This window comes from Malus sylvestris, chromosome 9 (assembly GCF_916048215.2).
Source record: "Malus sylvestris chromosome 9, drMalSylv7.2, whole genome shotgun sequence".
Lineage (NCBI taxonomy): Eukaryota > Viridiplantae > Streptophyta > Magnoliopsida > Rosales > Rosaceae > Malus > Malus sylvestris.
The window spans coordinates 33,086,863-33,105,085 of NC_062268.1; the positions used below are offsets into that span (position 1 = coordinate 33,086,863).

Genomic DNA, 18,223 nt, shown 5'->3' on the forward strand with positions numbered 1-18,223 from the left:
AAGTGATCCTGGTCTTCTAAATTTGATCCAATAGCCCACCTGTTTTGACCTTTTAAAAGCTGTGATAATTTTTAGCCGTTAGATGAAATTTGGAAGGTCTGGATCACTTGATCCGATGACCTTGGTAGAAGAGATCCGAAGAGGATCTCTTTCCATATCAATAGGTACGAACCATCTGCCATTATTTTTTTAAATGCATTTGCCAATGAAGAACGTTACCCGGACTTGGTAGTATCAGTTAACAGACTTCAGACAGTGTATCCTAAGATGAACCATACAAAGATTAAAACAATTCTTTTGTGAAAATGCTTTTAAAACCAATTCTTATTAAAAATCCAAGTAGACCTTAGAAAATCACTTTAAGTACTTCTTACAAAAAACACATATCCCTTTTTTCCGCCCTTCTGCCTTATTTCAAAATACACAAGTCCACAGTTGCCTATCCTTGAAACACAACCTAGAATTCATTAACTTCAAAAAATGAAAGAAAATGTTTGCGCTAAATGAGAAAATTATAAAACTAAAAAATCGAAGGAGAGGGTAGAATAATTTCTCAAAAAAACATGGGAATCACAAGGAAATGAAGCAAGAAATTTAAATTGTGTAATAAAAATTTCCCTACAAACAGGCGGAAAACAGGAAGGAACACTCACCTCCAATGCAAGTCCGAAAACTGCAGTGGTTCCTAGCAAGCAAGCTTAGCTTTCAGTTCCTCGGCCACAGCATCAATGAATTCTTCAGTGTTCAAGTAGTGGTTCCTAGCCTGCCTGCAGCACACGAAAGCATGTTTTAAATAAAATCACTGCTCATACAGAGGCACAGGAAAACACAACTCACATGCGCAGAGAGACAAATTCTGAAGATAAAATAAACTATCAAATACTTACTTGGATCCGTGAAGAATTAGTGCAAGATCCTTGGTCATTTTCCCCGATTCCACAGTTCCAATACAAGCTTCTTCGAGTTTTTGAGTGAACTCCAAAACTCTTCCATTGTCTTCGAGTTTTTCAGTGTTCAAATTAGGGTTTATTTTGGGAGTTGAAGTGATGCTACTTTCCCCATATGATCAAAGCTGATTCAAACTTGCGCTATATTTTAATTTCCAAGCCAGAACTCTGATCTCTCCCAATTCCCCAAAATCCACCCTTTTTTTTTTTTTTTCAAATTAATTTCCCAATTTCTTTTGTGGTTTTTAATTTAGTTATTTCATGAATTTGGTATCGAAAAAAATAGAGAAAAGAAAAGATGAAAGTAATGATTATTTCCCCAAATGATCGAAGCTGAAATAACTGAGCAACTTACATCTCTGTATTCAGCAGAGATACCAAGCCAGGTGCATCTTGAAACACCCCACCCCATTTTTTTTAAATATTGTTAGTCTTAATTGGTGAGCCAAGGGGGACCCACCCCTGATTTCTGTCCCCAGCCTCCCATCTCTCTCTTCCTTCTTCTTCGTCTCTCTCCCCCGTAACTCTCCCTTAGCTCTCTCCCTCTCAGCTATCCCGTACCTCTCTCCCTCAACCTCTCGCATCTCTCTCTTCCCCCGGACTCACTAGGATCGAGTCACCATCGAAGAGAGGCTCGCAACGAACCCCGGACCCTGCCCTGCGAGTTCGACGACACGGAGTAAGCTCCGGCGAGCACCGCCCCTTTCGAGGCCATTTCCGGCCAAACCACGACGAGTTGGCCGGCGTGCAAGGTATCAATCTCTTCGTCTCGTCGAGTACTACAACTTTCCTTTTTGTTTCACTTAATTTCGTTGAGTATTGAAGAAGTTATACTCATTTGAATCTTACCCAGTTTCCGGCGAGTTCGACGGCTTTCGAGGCATTTTCCGGCCAAAACACGGCGAGTTAGACGTCGTGTGAGGTACCATTCTCTTCGTCTCTTCAAGGGCTACAACTTTCATTTTTGTCTTGCTTGATTTCGTTGAGTATTGACAAAGTTATGGCCATTTAAAGTTGGGTGGTTTCCCGGCCGAAATTCCGACCTTCTCCTTCGACAAACCCAGGCCATCCGGCCTTTCCCTCTCCCTCGGGCCTTAGGCCCGTGTTGCCTTAGCCCAGTACCCTAACCCATTCAGTTTTTATTTTTAGTTATATGTTTTTAAAACCCAAAGGGCTTGGGCCCTAGTTTTGGTTGGCCTTGGGCCGGTTTTCAACCAAGGGCTTAAAGCCCTGATTTCTGTTAGGAGGCTTTAGGGCCTTGTGTAGTGTGTGTGTATGTTTATAGTATATGTATGTGTTTGGGCTTAAACCCAAACCCCTTTCCTAACCCTAAACCATTTTAACCCAAAACCTTAGAAATCCAAACCACCCATTTTAACCCTAAACCCTTTTAACCTTAGAACCCTAAATTCAAAACCCAATAAATCCTAATCCTATTTAACCTAAACCCTAATCCGGATTTCAAGCCTAAAACCCGTTAGACCTAATTTGACCGTTGACCTCTGGTTAACATTGACTTTAGAGTTGACTTTTCGGGTTTTCGTCCGGGACCCTTCTTAGGGTAATTCGACGTTCTGAATCCGTTTCCAACGTCCGTTTTCCCAAATCCAATTGCTATTATATAGTTTTATTAATTGGACCTTTTATGTGCTTAGGGGCAATTATTGGTGACGTTAGTTTGCGTGGCTCTTCGGCGGCTAAGTACTGTGAGTGGACCCCTTCAAAAGCATGTTTTAATAGTAGAAATGCATACATGAAATGCATGATTTAATGATTACGTTTTATGAAACGTTTTGAGATAACATGCTTACTGAGGCTACCTTGAATTATTACTATTTTTCCTATAACCCGTGTTCTTATAGAATATCTGATGGATGACGATATGATATTTAGAACATGTTTCGAACACCTCTTTATAGTATAGATGATGGATGACTTTATACTATGAAGTTGTTTTTCAATATATGTATGTTCAATGGTTTTGTACTTACCTAGTGGTCCTTTCCGCTACGGGACGTAGGGATAGATTCCGGTCCGTCCCGGGCGACGGTTTGGTGTTGGCATAGGGCCTGGAGTGTGTTTCCTCTGGCTATTTAGCACAGGGACGGGGAGTCGGCATGGGGCCTGAAGTGTATTTTCCTCTGACTGTCTGCTCAGAGACGGGGAGCCGGCATGGGGCCTGCAGGTTATCGGACAATTCACTAGTGATTATTATATATGAGTTATGATTTGAGATACTGCACATCATGCTAGGTTTCGGAAAACCTATGTTCATCATTATATATTTGTTTTCATAAACCTGGGGGTTAGTATATTGATAACTGTTTTATTATATATATATCAACTTGGTCCACTCATGTTTGTTTTGCGCCCCCTTCAGGATTTAGGATCGAGGCGTACAATCCCGACAATCAAGGCACTTCCGCATCGGCATCTTCGAGTCCTCTTGGTGTGGGACTCATTCTTTTATTCATTCCATTTTATATCATTCTTTTAGTGTTCTAGTTAGTTGTATGCTCTGAACACGTTCCTTAAATGCATATTCCTTATTCTTTTACATTTATAAGTTTTATCTATCCTTTATTTTCAGCAATTGCACTCAATAAATGGCTTTCGTCACCCTCGGGTGTCGGCCAGCACGTGACCATCCTGATATCCCGAGGATATCGGGATCGGGGCGTGTCACATCTCATCCATCTTTCTCCACCATATACATATTATACATCTTTTTTTTCTTTTAATTTTTTATTTTCTATAATTTTTTATATTTTATGTTATGCTAATTTCGTTGGTACAATAAAATACAATGCATTTTGTGTATGATTTTATTATTTTTGTCTGTTTTATTGGTTCGATTTATCCTCTTTTTTTATTTTTTTATGGGTTTATTCTCGCGGGAGTTTATACACGCGGCATTTAGACGGAGTTCACAATTGAACAGTGTGAAGGGATATTTAGGTGCATGTGGACATGCAAACGTAATCAGTAATCCAGTCCCTTGTAAAATAGGACAATTTGTATGACACAATTTGTATAATTATTTGAATTTTTTATTTAAAATTAAACATAAATAATATCTGAAGAAAACTGATGGGACGATATACGATAAACGGTTAGGATATAGGGATTCCTAGAATCCCTACAAAATAGATCCGAAGAGGATTCCTTTCCCTAACCTTTTATCAAAGGTGAGTGAGACAAGTAAAAATACTTTATAAAAAGTAGGAAACTCTGTTACTTCATAATTTAAGGTCAATTTTTATGATAATATTATAAAATATTGTGCAAAAACATGAAATGGCATAAGTCCATGTTCCCTTAACATTGTTGAAAAAGACTAGACCCTAATGGCAAATTTATTTTTTCAAAAAAAGAAATTGAAAATTATCATAGTACTTAATTGAAAATTTGAAGGATTACAAGTTTTAAATTTAAGAGTATTCAACCAAACATGATTTAATCAAGATTTTAAAAGAGAAACTCCAACTGCATTAAACCAAATTCATCATCTATCCTTCAAAGTTCCGAGAAAATTCACTTAAAAGTCATGTCGAGTCAAGATATCGACATATCTTTGGTGGATATATATCACCAGGTAAGAGATTCTCTCCACCAAACCCATCGGATCAAGTGATCTTGGTCTTCTAAATTTCATCCAACGGTCCACTTGTTTTGATCCCTTAAATGCTGTGATAATTTTTAGCCGTTAGATAAAATTTGGAAGGTCCGGATCACTTAATCCGATGATCTTGGTAGAAGAGATCCGAAGAGGATCTCTTTCCATATCAATAGGTACGAACCATCTGCCATTATTTTTTGAAATGCATTTGCCAATGAAGAACGTTACTCGGGCTTGGTAGTATCGGTTAACAGACTTCAGACAGTGTATCCTAAGATGAACCAAACAAAGATTACAACAATTCTTTTTGTGAAAATGCTTTTAAAACCAATTCTTATTAAAAATCCAAGTAGATCTTAGAAAATCACTTTAAAGTACTTTTTGCAAAAAACACATATTTGGTGCTTCTTTCAAAAAGCATTTTAAATTCTTTTTGTAAAAAGCACATTTTGGAATTCAAAATCAATTTCACTAAAGACGTTTTTCAAAACAGTTCGCAACGAACCCTGAAATGTTATTCTATAAAGAGAGGAGTCAAAATTTGAGGTGTGTCATGAAGAAGGAAAATTGCTGAAGCTAGCAACCGACGAGGAAGAAAGAACAGGCAAATCAATAAGAGTCGAGAATCCAAATGGTGCACAAGAAACTAACACACTCAAGAAACAGATGAGTCAACAACTCTAACATAACACCAGAGGGGGAAGTTTCCGCCACCCTTGTCTTCGCCTTTTCCGCCCTTCCTGCCATATTTCAAAATACACAAGTCCACAGTTGCCCAGTGGCGGATCTACAGATGGACCTGGGAGGTCCCAAGACCCCTCGACGACCCCAAATTGATGTTAGAAATTTTCCGGAGAACCCCTCAAACACGAGGTCTGTGTTGCTGTGCAGGTTTCAGATTGCAGGTTGCAGGTTGCAACAGAGAAGAAGACAGCGAGGAAGAAGAAAGAAAATAGGGGTTTTTAACAATTGGTCCAAAACGGCAGTGTTTTGGCCAATTGTTTTAAGTTTATAAAAAAAAAAATAGGGAGACAAAAAACACTCTTTTGTCCATTAGTCTTGGGCCATGAATGATGACTCCATATTGTTTTAATTTTAAAGCCCAGCCCCTGAGCCCCACATCTTTCCCTAGAGTTCTCTCTTTCCCCGTTGCTTTTCCCCCAATTCCCCATTATTTGGTTCCCTCCTTCCCCCAATTTCAAAACCCTAAATTTCTAATCCCACCCGTGACCCAATCCTATATTATAATTACATAAATCAAATATCACATGTTTCAATTCTCCACTCCACCACTATTTGGTTCAAAATTAAAGTAAATTTTTTGGAATTCTAATCTAATCTCAATTAAATTATATTAGACATTGATGGAGATTTTTAGTCTATTATTGATATGATTGTTGATATGTTTTATGTTTGTGTACTCATAAAACATTTGCATATGTATATTTGCTTGTTTTTTGTTTTACCGGTTGCAACCGCTTCAGTAGAAATGACATTTTCCGCTATGAATATCATCAAGGGTCAACTTTGCAACAAAAGGGAGATCAATGGTTGAGTGACACCTTAGATGTTTACATTGAGAAAGATGTTTTTTCATGTATTGGTAATGAAGCTATCATGGAACATTTTTAGACTATGAAACCTCGTCGTGGACGCTTGAATTAGGATTTTATAGCTTGTAATGATGTTTTGCATATGATTTTTGAATGAAATGTATTATATTTAACTTCTCAATATTATTTTTGTCTATAAATTTTTTACCTTTATTATTGGGACCCCCCGAGTTAAAAATCCTGGATCCGCCACTGCAATTGCCTATCCCTGAAACACAACCAAGAATTCATTAACTTCAAAAGATGAAAGAAAATGTTTGCGCTAAATGAGAAAACTATTTCAATAAAACCAAAAAAACGAAGGAGAGGGTAGAATAATTTCTAAAAAAAACATGGGAATCACAAGGAAATGAAGCAAGACATTTAAATTGTGTATTAAAAATTTCCCTATAAACAGGCGGAAAACAGGAAGGAACACTCACCTCCAATGCAAGTCTGAGAACTGCAGTGGTTCCTAGCAAGCAAGCTTAGCTTTCAGTTCCTCGGCCACAGCAACAATGAATTCTTCAGTGTTCAAGTAGTGGTTCCTAGCCAGCCTGCAGCACACGAAAGCATGTTTTAAATAACATCACTGCTCATAGAGGCACAGGAAAACACAACTCACATGCGCAGAGAGACAAATTCTGAAGATAAAATAAACTATCAAATACTTGGATCCGTGAAGAATTAATGCAAGATCCTTGGTCATTTTCCCCGATTCCACAGTTCCAATACAAGCTTCTTCGAGTTTTTGAGTGAACTCAAAAACTCTTGCATTGTCATCCAACTTCGCCCTATTACCGAGACACATTCAAATTCAGATCTACTGACCATTTCAAGGAACATAAAGATATCAAAGAGGAGCGCTAACTTGGAAAACAATCTTTCTAATATACCTGTGTGCAAGTCCTCTTGTCCAAGCAAAGACAGAAGCTATGCTGTTTGTACTCGTTCGCCTCCCTTCTGGTGAACCCTGTAATGCCGAGTAACTGTACCGTGGGCAGCTTCAGCTTCTATAGTCTTTCCATCTGGGCACACCTGTACCCATGAAACACTCCAGTAAGTGACGGACAAGGATTCACACAAATTAGGGAGTGAGGGATGCAGGGATAGGTGCAAATACACATGAAACAGGTATAACATACCAGTACTGATGTCATCAATCCAAGAGATCCAAACCCTACAATAGAACCACAAGTTAAAAACTGCAATCGCTCAGTATGCAAATCATTGATGAGATGAAACAAAAATTAGCAAATGGGCAGTTGTACAAACCTTGAGCTAACATATCACTTTGCACATCTCCATCATAATTCTTGCATGCCCAAACATACCCACCACCACTTTTAAGTGCAAAAGCCACCATATCATCAATGAGACGATGCTCATACCTTCCAATCCAATAGTATACAGTCAATAAAACAACACCATTTGACCTCAGGATCCATTACTATCAAACAAAATCGCCAGGCTTTTCCAATCCTGACTCCTTACCATATTCCAGCAGCTTCAAACTTCGATTTCCAGTTAGCTTCATAAACTTGTTGAAATATGTCCTTGAATCTTATATCATGAACAACAAAAAAATATAGATAGGTCAGAAAATGATAAGTACAAATTTTAAATCCTTTTTTTGTTTGTCAAAACAGGGAAATTAGGAATCTGCGTACCTTCCATCATACTTCTTCAGAATAGTATTTTAGTGCTAAGATAAAGAGGCCACTTTTTCTCATAAGCTGTGGTCATGGAAGCCTCTGCAAAAGCACGGATGGACTGCATACCCAAGACAGATATACAATATAAGGGACAAACCCAGTGACTCACAGCAATCAAGAAATTCTTTCAACAGAAACACGAAAGGAGTAACAAATTAAACGTCATCAGTGTTGTACATGGCCAATGCAACTCCCCCCTCCCCTGTAAAGTTGTAAACCTCTAGCTCTGTCTTCTCATCCTTTCCTTCTGGCACTGCAAGCATATATTATGTAATAAGACCAAAAACTAAAGGAATTTAAGAACTATCACTTATCAAGAGAAACTCTGCACGTATAATCCTACTAAACTACAGTGCTGTACACAAATCTAATACTATCAAAGTAAAGATAAAAGTTCACCAAACACCAATTTTAGTTTCCCATGTCCTTTAATGACTGCATCAGTTGCTCGATACTGATCACCAAAAGCATGTCTTCCAATGCATATCGGCTTTGTCCAGCCTGAAAACAGAAACAATAAGCATAGTTCTAATCCGACGAAACTATAGAATCACCATATGACATTATAATACCTGGGATAAGGCGAGGGATGTTTTTGCAAATAATTGGTTCTCTGAAAACAGTATCTGTAGATATGCAATCATTGTAATTTGAAAAGAATATTGTTCAAAAGATGAAAACGTATAGTTGACAGTTCACTAACCATTCAAAATATTCCTAATAGTCCCATTGGGACTCCTCCACACACTCTTCAAGTTAAACTCCTTCATACGAGCTTCATCTGTCAATTATAACAACAATATCATGAATTTTGTCAATCTCTCGGTGACGACTGAAAATATTAATACAGGATCTAGAGTTAGAAAACAAATGCATGTATAATTGTTCAGTAGTGTATACCTGTAGTAATAGTTGCACACTTGATCTCTACATTGTACCTAAAATACCAAGTGTTAGAGATGCGGAATGAAATAGAAAAATAAAATTTACAAGGAAAAAGATATTCTAAGCGCTCATTGTTCTTCCGTTCTAAGAACTTGAAGTAGAGATACGATAAACGTACTTGAGAGTAGCCTCAGCACTTTCAACAGTAACCTTGTCATCAGTGGCATCCCGATGAGGAAGACCAAGGTCAAAGTATTTGATGTCCAATTCCACAAATGGAAAAATAAGCTGCAGATACAACAAAGAGAGAATCATATAAGCAACCACCATCTTGAACACAACAGCATGTAGTTACAAAAAGTAGTATTAGTGAAGCACTTAAGAGTAAGATGTAGAAACCTTGTCCTTAATGGATTTCCAGAAAACGCTTGTCATTTCGTCCCTTGTACCACGTATCAAAAGACAGTATGAACAAGTGTACGGTGAAATTTCTTCGAGTCTCGACCCATGTACACAAGCGTATTAGTTTCGTAAAGTTAGAGTTAAATGAAATCAACAAGTGTGCCATGCGTATTAGATTCTCACTCCTTTTATGAGAGGGTAGATGTCTCACACACGATCATTACAGAAAATCTTATCTCGTTTAATCTTTATTCATTAAAAAAAAAAAAAAAAGATTGTTATGTTGGCTTGAACTGCCCTCCTTGTTTTTTAATGTAGAATATTGATGATTCCGGGTAATTGTTCCTTAATTGTACTCCAAGTAATCTTTAGTTATTTGTGAGACCATTTGGGGTTCGACATTGGATTATTACTTTATACAAGAAACAACTTCAATGAAATGTTTAATCAGAGTTCTTTGCTGATTACAACTTTAATTAAGTCTTGTCATCAGCATACATACTCAAGAGCCCCTTTTCAACTTTTACAAAGTAAAAGGGGGTCAGCACCGGGCATCAACTACTTGAGCAAAAGAAATTGTCACACACCAAATAAAATGGACGCTCACTCCCACCCGAACTGTAAGGACAATAGTACAAGTACAGAAATAACCCAAACATGACAATAACACACATAATCTTAGAAGATAGGTCAATAATTCATTAGAGGTAGCAAAAGGGAGACCTTTCTAACAAACAACATTCATCTTCTGCTTCCTGGCCATAACAAACTTCCTCCAAACTGTCGTGATCTCCCTTGTTTTCTCCAAATCACTCTTCTTACTCTCAAGTGTCGTCCCAGGTTTCTCACCTTTTTCATCAGCAGCCTTCACATTGGAGCTAAGTTTAGATGGAAGCGTGTCAAGTTCGCTCAACACTTTTTTGATGTCATTCACAAGCCGCTCGGCCAAAGTGCGAGAGAAGTCTTCCCTAATGACAACACGTAGCACGGTGATGTGTTGCGCGTCTGGGGGCATAGTGTATGCCGGAACGATCCATCCGAAGCGGCGAAGCAAGTCGGAGATTTCAAACTCGTCATGGCGATGGTTATCCTTCAAAGAGAAGGCCACCAAGGGTACACCTTCGTCTTTGGAGACTATGTTGAAGCGACCTGTCTTCTCCAATCCTTCTTTTAGTACTACCATGTTTTCACGACAATTTTCCATGACGTTCTTGTATCCCTGATTTACATATACAAGAATTAACATATTAGTACCACGTTTGAGACTTTCAGGCATATTTACTTGATCACAATTAGATGTCTAAATGATTTTCTATTGGATTAATATTTTATGCAAGATTGACCTATCAGGAAATTAGAGGTGTCCTATAAGCCATTTGACATGTACATATAATTAATGGTAAAATTTTCATGATTATTTCATTTAGAAGTTATTAGTGTACTCACCTCAAAACCCAAGCGAATCAGTTGATAATATTGAGCAATAATTTGGCTGGAGCCTGCATTGTGAAAAACATTTATACTCAGTCGAAAGTTTAACATTTACTTAATTAAGTGAATTAATTGTTAATTCTGTCACTAAATTAATGAAGTCTTTTAAAAAAGTACCTTTGGAGAAGTTGAGGGTGAAAGTAGGTTGGTCAGCTCCAAGATAGTTGATATGGAAGATGAGTTCGTCCGGCAAATCTTCTTTGTTCCTCCAGATGACCCATCCAATCCCTGCGTACACGAGTCCGTACTTGTGTCCGCTAACGTTGATGCTCTTCACAAGGGGCAAACGGAAATCCCATTCCAGTTCTGGGTAAAGAAATGGAGCAATAAACCCTCCACTTGCTGCGTCTACATGGATTGAAGTATCCCATCTGCGTACCCAAGCAGAAGATGTAAACTAGTAAATAATGTGTCACATCAGTTGGTAATAAAAGTTTCAAAATACTACAATTCTTGATCTTGTACAAGTACACCAAGTCACAATGTACGTACATACGCCTACACCAACGAACTTGTAAGATAGAGATAGAGATAAAGATGCATACCCAGTTTCCTTGTTCTTCTCTATCAAGAGATCATTCAAGAGCTTGACATCTTCGAACTCACCGTTGAGGGTGGAGCCGAGGATAGCAGCAACGCAGATTGTGTTCTCATCAACCATTTCCACTGCTTTCTCAGGGTCCATTACATAGTAGCCCTCCCTCAACTTCACCTCCTTCAACTCCACCTCAAAGTACCTTGCAAACTTCTCCCAGCACACCTTAAATTTATACAACAAGATATATTTATTTAGTTCAGTATATATGTAGCAGAGGAAAAATGAGTCACAGTAGTTTGCAATGCTGAAAGTACCAAATTTTTTGTGCACTAGTACTTAAATCACATTACATTACGCGACAATTGATGTTCGAGTACCAACCAGTCATGATAACTAAGGCAACAAGTCGGCCACTCAAGTCACATACCATGGTTCATCAATGTAGTTTAAGAATGTGGTATCCATAACATAAATTGTATAATGATAGCTATATGAATACCTGGACATTGGCTCCGGTGACAATGTTGGGTTTGTCAACGGGTTTGCCCTCAGCTCTCCTCTTGTTTTGCCACTTCCTCTTGAATGCCAAGCCAGCCAACATGATGGCCTCAGAAGAGCCCACCGTTCCCACTCCAACGGCTGCCTCTGAATCTCCCAATGGTGCATTGAACAGATGAGCTATTATGTTTACGCACCGATTCTGTCATGTTTTCATGCGCATAATATCATAACACACATCAGTTCCATGTATGCACTAACTGTACGTGCACCCTTTAGCTTTCAGAATTTATCATAAGGTTTGTAAAATTAATTCTATAAATTAGTAGAAAATAAATTACAAATTCATTGTGAGTGGTTAATCGTAACATTCAGATTCTCATAATGAAAGTTATAGGTGCATTTATTCTTCGATTTTTATTTGTCTCTCACCTCAGTCCTCACGAAAGGCAATGCAATCAGTATAATTGTGAGTTGTCCTCCATTAGTTGGTATACGCAAAACTTTAACTTAAAGAAACAAACGTAATGCTACAAATATGGCAGTTAAAAAATCTAAAAGTTGGAGGTAGGTTAAAAGATGAACAAAAAGAAAAAATTTACTGTTTGAATTCTAATTCGATTCCGAAACTTTAAATGTACGCTATGCAGTCAACATTTGGAAATTTCTTGACTGAGACTGGTTCTAATTCTAATTCTAATTCAGTTTTAAAACTGATTCATGCATACTCGATCGTCAATAAAAGTTTGGTCCTTCCTTCTAGACCAAAGTCAAAACATGCATCCAATCTTTCACATCAACACGTTTTACAAAACGGACTGAAATTTTTTTATGTAAAGTTGTAAACCATGCGTGCAATTAATTTTGACATATGTAACTGATGATTTTATATTTCTTAGAAGGAGAGGGAATAGAAAATAAAAGTAGTCACACCAAAAATAAAAAAAAATAAAAGTAGTAAACGCAAAAAAATAATTTATACATCTATCTACTATAATCAAATTGGCCTCATCTAAGAGTTTGGCATTGCTACTTAGTACTATGGTATTCTTCCTCATTTGTAAGTGAAAAATCTTAGGTTTAATTCTCTTCAAAGACGAATTTGAACCACATTATTGCTAGCACATAGTGAGGCTAAGTCCACCCACTCTTTTACAATATCGTTTGCTCCAAAAAAAAAAGTTTGACATTTCGACTCATCCTTTGTGTCTCTCCTTGAGCATCGAAGTGAATCGAAGGAGAAAGGCTTTATTTTGGAATCAAGTTTACCCTAAATAAATCAAAATCAAAATAAAACAAACATAGGGAAAAAAAATTTAATTGTCAAAACTCGCATTTAGTCATCCCAAATGTATTTCTAATATACTCTTTGAACAAAACTTCTGAAAATATTGGGACAATAATGTAGGTGAACAAATTAAAATTGTCCTCACATTGAAAGTTTTGCAGGAATTTGAATCTCATCCGGATCCAAGTTGTAGGGATCTTAGGGATCCTCACATCCTAGTTGTTTATCATACATCGTGCGACTAGAAATTATTTTGAATTTTTTCATTATATAAAATTAAACATAAATAGTATCTAACGAAAACTGACCGCACGACATACGATGAACGACTAGGATGTGAGCATCCCTATGATCCCGACTAGGATGTGAGCATCCCTATGATCCCCACAAAAAGGATCTGGAGAGGATCCTCAACCATTAAATACCACCACTATTGAGAACTCAATCAACTCTTGTTATCACATAAGTAGTGAATAAGGTTTTGGGTTTCTATCATGCATTCCGAGTTCTAAACCCCCTCATTTTCTAAATCCTTGTAATAGTTTTGAACATTTTCCCTTCTTTTAATAATAATATTTTTTTTTTTAAAAGTAGTAATTGTTTTGGTAGTTATGTTTTTTGTTCAATAAATTGCTTATCGAGTTCAAAGCATTATCTTTCTTAACATAGCTTGGAGTGGTAATATCAACCGTAATTGTTTTTTTTTTTTTTAAAACAACTCTTTTCATTCTCATTAAAAGAAATCCACTTTTATTTTCGTGTAAGATTTTCACTTCACAAAGCCTTGCATGTGGTCCTAAGAGCAATTTTTTATAACTTTGCAACTTAAAATAATTCCTCTAAATATTTTGGCCACTGAACTAAGTTTATAATTTATAACTTTTTTAGTCAGAGATAAGATAATTTTCACACACTCTTATTAGTTTGTCACACACTTTTTTGAATTTTTAGCCTTCAAATTGAATAAATCAAACAAAAACAGCAAACATAATTCAACAAACATGTGCAAAAAGCCAAAATGAATGTATTTATGATTTTTTTTTCTTCAATAACAAAGATTATTTTCGTTGTTGGGTACTTTGCCCGACACTGCATGACATTAATATATGTGGTGCGGTGAATCGACTTCACATTAGAAGTCCAAGTCCGTCGTTCTAGAAACTGAAATGTCCATAAGCATGGCGAATTGGATTGGAATAATGCACGGGTCTCGGTCATATCACTAACACTATTCCTATTTAAATAATTTAATTCACGTTACTCAGTACTACCTTCTGATGGTATTCATTTTCAATTGAAAGTGAGAGGTGTTAGGTTCAAATTTTGTAGCTAACGAATTTGATATCAAATTAAGTTACACATTGTGTGGCTTAGCCAAACTCCCCTACCCCTAGTGTAAAAATATCGATGTCCTCAATTCACGAAAATACATTCACTTTTTTAATGTATTTAATATCATTTATTCAACAAAAAAAAAAACTCACGAAAATACATGCCTCGAGTTTTTCCTTCTTACCCACAAATTACAAATTGCCATGTTATTATCATTTTTCTCATTTGTGTTTTTATTAAACCACTTTAGGCATTACACATGTAAAAACAGAAAGATTATTTCACGCTACATTATTTTCAATGCTACGAAATATGGACGGTTATCATCAAAATTATACTAATTCAACGGTTGTGAATACTGATGAAGGTTGAAATTAATGAAGGACAATATTTGAGTATTACCTATTCTACTCGTTAAGTTAGGCGGCCCAATAAAAACAAGACATGTGTTGAATGCAGCTTTTAGGTGATCGTTTCTGTAGAGAGATTTTTCAATATGACCGGCACACAAGATAGTACATCAAATATTACTATACAAATAGTGAGATATGTGTGTTAAAATGTTAATAACTTAAAAAAATAAAATTTATCTCTACTTACATAAAAACACATAATATATTACTCGTATTGCCGTCACAATAAAAATTTCTCATTTACGTGGGATAATCAGGCAAAGAAGAGAAGAACGAAAGTGAAGAAGAAGAAGATAGACTTTTCGACTGACCAAGACGGCAAGACCTTTTCATATTTTTTCTTACAAGTAGAGAGGTTGTGGGACCTAATATTTACCCATTACTTCCTATCACTTTCTCTAAATCGGCAATTTTAATTAAAAATAGCATCTAATAGCACAGAACATGAAAGTAAAATACATAAAAACATACTAAAAATATCCATTTTAGAGTTCTTCATCGAAATCAACTTGTTAATCCACATGAACTTACCTTATTTGTTGATCCACATGAAAGAGAATAGATCTAGTTGAAGACTAGAAGCCTAGAGGGCATGGTAACATAGATCGGTCGGCTATCATACAAAAGGCATTTGATTGGAGGAGAAATATTTTTTATAATTTAATTTGCTTTCATTTGATTTTTTTCATTATTTAAGAAAATTAGAGCAATAGTTCCTAAATTTTAGTCTAATTTGAGATTTAGATTTTGAATTAAAAATGTGTGAGTATTAGATCATGAACTTGTTATAATGTGAATCAGTCATTCTTTTTTGCTAACTCCATCAGAACTTTCATCCATTTTTCGTTCCTTTAAACCTTTATTTAATGAAAGTTCTAATGGAGTTAACCAAAAGGATCATTGCTCCACATCATAACAAATTTAGAGATCAATACTCACGAACTTTTAGTTTATAAACCAAAAATCCAATTGAGCTAAAATTCAGAACCCCTAAAAAAATAATATTGCTATTACTATCCTTAGCTTATGTGGATTATTAAACATCGAACGCAATTAACAACGCCGCAAACATGGCATCTACTTCTAAAACATCTAAGAAAAGATTAAGTCGTTGTTTATGATATATAATAACCCTAATTAACGCGTCTACAATTAACATATTCTTACCCACTCCCACTACTAGGACGTGCTAAATTATGTCCATATTTTATGCTGTTCTTATTACTTTAATATAATAAATAATTGCTAAATGGGAGTGGATTCAGATTGACGATGAATGATATTGATAAAAAAAGATGCAATTTTTAAAAAGAAATACAAAGAAATGAGTAAATTTATTACCTGGAGCTCAGTGGTGATAGGGTACTCATCCATGTCGACGTAGTTCTTGTTGATGGAGGCCATCATGAGTTTATCACACTCAGGCTCCATCCATGTCGTCACGAACGATGCCAGATTCAACCTAGGGTTCCCATCCAACATCAGCTCATCGTTTATGATCTGGTACGCTGCCTCCTTCGGGATCGAATTTTCCGCCATTTTGAACCTTCGTGATAAAAATCATCCATCTCACGATCAAATCAATCGGTACGAATCATGCATATGTGCATAGAGGGAAATTCGTTTTCATGCAAAATTGTATTATATAGTCCGACTGTAAACCTAAATTGTATTAAGAATATTTTCGCAAAATATATGGTTTAGATTCATAGTACTACGAATGAAAAAAACAAACCACAAAATAAAGAAATTCATGTGATGTAATTACCTAGGAAGAGTAGTTCGGACGTATCGAGAAGCGAACGTTGAGTGGACGGAGACGTCCGACTCCGATGCAGCCCTTGAGAGGGCCATGGTGGTGATGATATCGATCTAGAGATGTAAATGTGGTATTGTGAGGGAGATTGGGGTTTTGGGAAGGAAGAAGATGGATAGTAGTATACAACTGGGGGAGGACAGAGAGATATTTATGAGGAAAAACAAATTCTTAATTGGTGTTTCATTAAAAATAATTTGTGTTGGAAACTGCCGGGCAAGCCCCTACATTTGGTCAGTGCGTTCGTCCTACAATTTGGTGATTGAATTCGTATAATAATATATTTGCCATTTAATATTACATTTCGTGGTATTTCTCTTCACTTGTAAGTGAGAGGTCTTAAATTCGATTATTGTTAAAAACGAATTTGAACCACATTATTGTTAGCCCATTATGATGTTAAGCACACCTCTCTTTCCTTAATGTAGATAATCTCGATTGTTCTAAAATAATAATAATAATAATAATAATAATAAATAGCCTAGAAGTAAGGGCATTTCCTAAAGTTCTTGCAGAAGATATTATTCTGTTCTATGTGACCCACTCCCTTGGTTTTGAAATTTACTTTAGGATCCATTCAAAATCAATGGCTAGTTTTTCCCTCTACGCACGTATGAGAAGAAGATGAAATATGAACAATTTTAAGAGCACGTTAACTGACAGGGATTAGAAATTGAAATAATTGTGATTTGAATTTCTTACGTTTACTAGAATATGGGTAGGTTTATTATATTATCGTCCCACAAATTGTTGAATAAACCTCACACACTTAATACACCTCACATTTGCTTTTTCAATTAAAAATTATCTAAATACACCTCACATACTTCCTCATAATAACCTTACACTCCACATTCTCAACATACACCTTACAGTTTCTACATAGACCCCACATTCTCTATACACCCCACATTTTCATACAAACATTGGTTTTTATATCTCATTTCGTTTTCTTTTTCGAACAAAATTTTTGCAGAGTTGTTGCTTTCCATGGAGCAGAAAATGAGATTGAATTGTATTTCCAAATTTGTGGGTAAATTATAAGATGTCTGGACCTGTAAATATTTTAAAGGCTCTCTATCCAGTAGGGAGGATCACCTTCTATAAAGTGCATCCATTTTCATCTGTCTAAGCTTGTGTGTTATTTTTCTATTAACAAAGATTTCATAATTCTAATTGGAAATCTTTCTTCTTCTACTTATGTCATCTTTTTTAGGTGTGTTATTGTGCCATTGTGTTCCCAATTTAACTAGTATATATGGTTGGAAAAGACCAGATTCTCTGGTTCTATTTCAATATACAATATTCGTCAATACTTGTCATTTTCTTGGGATGCATTCTCTAAATGATTCTTGCACGCTTTCGGTTTACCTCATGTGAAGCTTCTAAAACATCGATTTCGTGTTCCATTCATCAAAAATAATTTTTCTTAAGCAATGTGTTGTAGTTTCGTTAGTTAGGGTTTTGTTCAACAATGGAAGGTGGAAAGGGGTTTTGATAGTTGAAGAAGATAAATAATACATTAAGGCCTCGTTTGGCACACCGTATAAGACACCGGATTGTACTATATAATACGAAACAGGCGTTTGGTGGGTTTTGGACTAAATAAGCACCGGATTATTAATCCGGCCCCACCATTTTTTATACCCCTTACGCCCGCTTGCTTATCCCGTCCAATTCCTTGGTA

At 36.3% G+C, this 18,223-nt stretch overlaps 3 protein-coding genes, 1 long non-coding RNA gene and 3 pseudogenes across 4 annotated transcripts in view; 3 read left to right on the top strand and 4 right to left on the bottom strand.

Moving 5' to 3' along the window:
* The window catches only part of LOC126634280 (glutamate decarboxylase 1), a 31,474-nt gene extending 14,806 nt beyond the window's left edge, over positions 1-16,668 (bottom strand). The window contains exon 1 of the mRNA XM_050304786.1: positions 16,587-16,668. The gene's annotated coding sequence lies outside the window, so the exon portion shown is untranslated. The remainder of the gene's footprint in view (positions 1-16,586) is intronic.
* LOC126633985 (isocitrate dehydrogenase [NADP]-like) lies at positions 402-9,562 on the bottom strand (annotated as a pseudogene).
* On the top strand, positions 1,038-1,124 carry LOC126584041 (small nucleolar RNA Z103; annotated as a pseudogene).
* On the top strand, positions 1,246-1,339 carry LOC126584038 (small nucleolar RNA Z103; annotated as a pseudogene).
* Positions 1,365-3,506, top strand: LOC126634284 (uncharacterized). Its single transcript, XR_007627268.1, has 3 exons — positions 1,365-1,699; positions 1,801-1,869; positions 2,603-3,506. It is a non-coding gene; the product is annotated as an uncharacterized LOC126634284 (long non-coding RNA).
* The window catches only part of LOC126634282 (isocitrate dehydrogenase [NADP]), a 37,834-nt gene continuing 24,771 nt past the window's right edge, over positions 5,161-18,223 (bottom strand). The window contains exon 17 of the transcript XR_007627266.1: positions 5,161-5,292. The gene's annotated coding sequence lies outside the window, so the exon portion shown is untranslated. The remainder of the gene's footprint in view (positions 5,293-18,223) is intronic.
* LOC126634281 (glutamate decarboxylase 1-like) lies at positions 9,591-16,635 on the bottom strand. The gene is made up of 7 exons (XM_050304787.1): positions 16,489-16,635; positions 16,062-16,266; positions 11,689-11,889; positions 11,197-11,411; positions 10,769-11,022; positions 10,607-10,659; positions 9,591-10,379 (listed from the first exon to the last, which is right to left on the bottom strand). Exons 1-7 carry the CDS (start codon positions 16,572-16,574, stop codon positions 9,888-9,890), a joined length of 1,506 nt encoding a protein of 501 aa, XP_050160744.1. The 5' UTR covers positions 16,575-16,635; the 3' UTR covers positions 9,591-9,887.